The 5532-nt window shown below is 23.6% G+C and overlaps 1 protein-coding gene across 1 annotated transcript; it reads left to right on the forward strand.

Annotated features, from left to right (window-relative positions):
- The first annotated feature begins 2101 nt into the window (after positions 1-2101).
- On the forward strand, positions 2102-4677 carry LOC145972315 (uncharacterized). Its single transcript, XM_083100825.1, has 4 exons — positions 2102-2235; positions 2530-2684; positions 3336-3526; positions 4251-4677. Exons 1-4 carry the CDS (start codon positions 2187-2189, stop codon positions 4351-4353), a joined length of 498 nt encoding a protein of 165 aa, XP_082956951.1. The 5' UTR covers positions 2102-2186; the 3' UTR covers positions 4354-4677.
- The last annotated feature ends 855 nt before the right edge of the window (positions 4678-5532 follow it).

The following is a 5532-nucleotide window of genomic DNA, read 5'->3' on the forward strand; positions in this document are numbered from 1 at the left end:
GATAAAAATATTGCAAATAACGATTATTTACATGGAAATGTTGTATTAATGGCAATATATAACAATTCATAATAATTTATTTTATCGCGCGTTAAATGTAACTGTAACATGCGCTGAATATCTTTTTGTCTACATACGACTAAATCATAAACACATGTTATTGACTCTTGCCTCTTAAACTTGGATTCTTCTGTTTATGATTCACATTGCCTCTGTGTTGGAGAAATGATGACAATGTGAGTTAATGCTGATAAATTAATAATCAGAAATTACAACTTGCTTTACGCGTATTGGCATAATAATTATAATTATCTGTAATACTTGTAGTTACTACCATATGAATGAACAGGCAAATGTGAACTTGCATTATTTTAATTTCTATCTGTATAATAACAATGTTAATGTAAACAATTATACATTAGATCTTTTTTTACCTTATCTTCAGTACTAGAGACTTTATGTATTTCGATTATTATGACACACATATTGGGTGATTTGAATATCTCTCGATATCAGTGTAATTATTTCCCTTACCCCAGTTTACAAATGGAAGTTAAATTTTAAGCAGTCTAATTATGAGAATATTAATGACTATCTTATTAATAATGCTATTGATTTTTTATATAATCGTCTTAATTATGCGATTTCTGCTTAAATTAATAATAAGCTTATTATTTTCGTTTATTATTTAAATTCAAAAATTTAATCAAAAATTAAACATATTAAAATAATATAAAATAAAGAAAAATTTTTAATTAATAAACTTGGCATAATCAATTCTATAAATTTTCAGATAGATGAATATTTAAATTAAAATAATTTACAAGCCAGAAAATTTCATAAATAACTTTTTCATTGAAAGAATTTTATTATTATATTATTGTTATATTATTATATTATATTATCATATTATATCATATTAATTATTATAGTTCAAAATGAAATTACAAGCTTGCTTGTGCAATTGTTACCATAAGATTCGACATAAATTAAAGTGCTCTATTAGCATCGTATATTAATTGTATTTATTTGTATTTATTGCAATTATAAATTTTTCAGAAGAATTTATTATGATTTAATAGAAAGATGCTACAATATAAAAATGTTTCATCTAAAGCAATATGAGATAAGAGAAAAGTTGTAAAGATTTAAGAAACCTCACATACACACACACACACACACACACACACACACACACACACACATACACACACACACAGTAAATAGCTTTTCAACGGATTACTTTCGAATTACCGCAGCACAATGGTTTCAACCTAATGAAGGATATTTCATCCTAATAAGGAATATTTTATTCATCTATAAAGGTAACCCACATAATATCACACTCGAAATATCGAATCGTCTCAAGAAAATCAAGGAAGTCATCATGATCGTCTCATGTATTTTTGATGAATATTCTTGATCTTCGTAGAAAATTTATATTTTCCTATTAGAAGAACAACAATATCGCTAAAAATCATTGGAGGAAAGCAGAGAAAATGTAAATTATGAATATAAGGAGAATATAAAGAGTAATCACAAGTATCGCCTGTTTGGTGGATGTCACGAATCGAATCATTGTGATCAAAATAATAGCTGATGATGATGTATTTATCTAGGAAAAATTTCAAGTTGAACAAAGGAACGATTTTAGAGATATATGAAGAGATGTTAAAATTATCAAAATCGGCAAGCGAATCCATATATGTATTATCCTTAGCTATCATTAGATCACAACTCGATTTAAGATCCACCAAATGGGCCAAAAAACAGGTGTTTTTGCAATTGCTCTTCGATAAATTAAACTTTTGATCAAATCGAGAAATACAAATTAAGAATATATACGTACATGGATAATTGAAATTATTATATAGAATATAACATAATTGTGCTATAAGCATATGTTCGTTGAATATAAAAAATATTCTCTCTCTCTCTCTCTCCCCCCCCTCTCTCTCTCTCTTTCTCTTTCTCGCTCTCGCTGTCTCTCGTTCAAATCTTAAAGTCTCAAGGTCTTAAATATTTTCAGCGACTGTTGTTTTCAGAAGAATAAATGTAAATAAATCATCAGAACAGTATCAAAGTTAGCAGTATAAAGAGATTAACCATACAGTGACAACGTGGAGAGTTAAATTCATAAGACGTATTAATCCGCTATTATAGCAAAAGCTTACATATTTCCCCCCATGGAACAGATCGCACGAAGATCGCCATCATGTTGGCATTGTAAAATAGGTACGCAGTTTTATTTTTATGAAATAATCGGAGTTTAATAAATTTTCTTTATAAAGATAATTGCGGAGTATAAATTTTTTTAATCAGCGATATGTATTTTGTATTATAAACCTTTTTATGCGTCACACATACACACACACACACACACACACACACACACACACACACACACAGACACACATCAAAGTATGTATCTATATAATTTATTTACTAAAAAGATTGGATATATATATTATATAATTTCAACATTATTATTTAAAAAATGTATTATGTATATAAATCTGTTTATGATAGATGTGACGAGAAATCTCATACCCCCATGTAAATGTGAAGATAAATTCATACATGATAATTGTTTGAAGATGATAGCAAATACTGAAGGCATACTATATTGCCCATTTTGTAAAGCTCGCTATCCATTAGAAATACGGCCCAAATCATTATTAAAGGTAACGTCACAATACATCTTATAACCGTTGAAAAATTGTAGAGAATAGCGAGCTAACTTTTAGAAACAAAAAAAATTGTATTTTTATATATATATATATATATATATATATATATATATATATAGAATTTATAAATTAAAAAAGATGTTTTCACAAAATAAGCAGATATTAAATTGAAGACAAACGCTAAAATCTTTAATGTTAAAATTAATATATAAACATATATCACAATAATAATAAATCTTGGTAACAGCACTTACATTATATTATTTATATGTACGATCAGTTTATAATTTTTTGATATTTTTAAATGAAGATTTCAAACTTTCAGCATATTTCGAAGCGCAAACTGCCTATAATAAGTGTGAATAAATGTTTGATGATAAAGTCAAAACAATTTAAAACTTAAACGGAATGATTTATAGATGTAATCATAACAATTTAATAAATAAGTTACAGTGTAAAATAAATAAGAGTAAATCAAAAAACAAAATGATAAAATAATTTCGATGATGTTTTATAATTTCTACGTTTGATGATATTATTTATATTAATATTAAAATAATTTATTTAAAGTATTATTTTTTCATTAAATGTGTTCATATGATACCAATATAATAATATTACAAAGATGGGAATAAATTGTTTCAGATGTTTCTAAAAGTTTGTAAATATTTTCTTTTGATACAACTTACGGTATCTATGGTCTTCATGTATACAATAATAGCTATAGTGCTATTCGATTATGTCGGTTTTTCCACTATCGCAAAAATCATCATCCTAAGCATATTTCATTCGCTTTTTTATATGCCAGTGTATGATATATTTGACTGGACTAAAAGGTAAGAATACGTTCGATTAATTAATTAATCTAACTTTTTGCATTCGGAGATTTTTAACTATTAAAAGTATATTCACGAAGAACTGAGGTTAAAAAAATAAAGAATTGAAGTTAATAAATCTAATTTTAATAATAAATTATCTGACAAATTTCAGAATTAATTTTTTTCTTAAAAAAAAATAATTGAAAAAACGATTAAAGTCACATTACCAATAATTAATTACATTCGAATTGTAAATGATTAAGAAAATCCTTTTCAAAGTGAACTTCACGAATAATAATCACATTTCTCTCTCTTAACTGATTTAAAATTTGCTTTTATAAAAGTAAACTTAAAATTTATTAAAAAGAACATGATTATTATATTATGTATTATTTGAAACCATTATTATTAATTAATAATAATAAATATAAGAATTGATCATAAAGATATACAATACAGATATAAATTAATAAGCACAAATGACTTAATTTGCTACTTTTACTAAAACAAATTTATATGAAATCTAAATTAAAAAAGAATCTTTTTAGACTAAGGATGATTGAGATACATTGTATGCCATGGTATAGCAATTTTATTCATTAAACGGAAACTATTCTAATTTAAATTATATAATTGTAAAAATACTAAAACATCTTAATAAAAATATAAAACAGCAACATTTATATTTATTATATAATATAGAGATATAAATTGCTTTTTTTTACTTCTTATTTATTTACAGAATATGTGAACTTTATTGTCAATGGTACAAAAGCACTTATGAATGGAAATTGATGAGACCATTTACTGTTATCAATATTGAAGAGTACATTATTGAAGAGTGATTAAAATTTAACTTTCTGGTATATTTATTAGTTATAATGCGATTATTATAATGTTTAAGAAAGTAAGACGAGTGAAAATTTCATTATTCTGCATGTTTGTAAGCTGTAATGCTGTTATTTAAAGGAAATATAAAGAAAAACATAAGGAAAGGTATAGAAAAACTTCTCTTATAAGATATTTTACATTTTTAATGATACATTAAGAACATTATATTATGGAAAATACGTATAACACATGTAAATTTAAATGACAAAATTTCTTCTTTTTCATGGATAAATAGATTATATCACAATTAATTAAAAATTATAATACATATAAAGATAATAATATAGCTCATAAACAATGTATATAATATATATTACAAAGATATAATGTTATATAATATTATATCATAAAATATATTATATAATATAATAAATAATATTACATTATATACTTATATATATATTACATTATTATGTTATAAAGATATAATAATATATAATATTATATGTAATATAAATTATAAAGTTATTAATATTAATAAGGGGAAATTGTGCTAATTTTATATTCTTTAAAATATTAATGCAAATCATCTCATACAAAAATGATTTATAAAATTTCTTTGATGATGGACACAAAAAGAAATCTTTTATGTAAACCTTTTATATAAATTTTATAAATATAGATTTTGCGCTTCTACATGATATTATTCCTTTTATTAATTAAATCTATACTAATAAAATACTAAAAATCGTTTTTTATATTAATATGTATATTAATATGTATATTAATATGTATGATGATGTAATGTTTTCTTAATGCAATTACGATAAATGTAACATAGTAAAAAAATAAATTGCTCATTCTTTTATTTTTATAGTCAATTTTTATAGTCACGTAATTATTCAGTAGACATATCTTAATAGTATTTCTATTTGTATTACATGATGCAGATATGTTTTTATCAAATGCTAGTATGTGTATGTGAAAATAAGTAAATGTATTAGTTTTTCGCTATTTGTTTTCATTTATAGAATTAAAATTATCATTTTTCTTAATGAGAGAGAATGTGTAATAAATCAACAAATAAAAATAAGAAACAGTAAGCATCAGGAACACGATTAAAAATTATTTGCAAGTTAATAAATCAATACATTAAATCTAGTAATTAATATTTATAAATCGAGAGATTTTCG

Source organism: Camponotus vicinus, unplaced genomic scaffold (assembly GCF_025532165.1).
Source record: "Camponotus vicinus isolate PSW18456_S1 unplaced genomic scaffold, iyCamVici1.0 SCAF_5, whole genome shotgun sequence".
Classification (NCBI taxonomy): Eukaryota; Metazoa; Arthropoda; class Insecta; order Hymenoptera; family Formicidae; genus Camponotus; species Camponotus vicinus.

Excerpts from the sequence above, each read along its gene's own strand:
- LOC145972315 (XM_083100825.1), top strand. The coding sequence starts at position 2,187 with ATGGAACAGATCGCACGAAGATCGCCATCATGTTGGCATTGTAAAATA. Across the intron at positions 2,236-2,529 it reads ATGTTGGCATTGTAAAATAG|ATGTGACGAGAAATCTCATA; the intron begins GTACGCAGTTTT and ends TGTTTATGATAG. Across the intron at positions 2,685-3,335 it reads GGCCCAAATCATTATTAAAG|ATGTTTCTAAAAGTTTGTAA; the intron begins GTAACGTCACAA and ends AAATTGTTTCAG.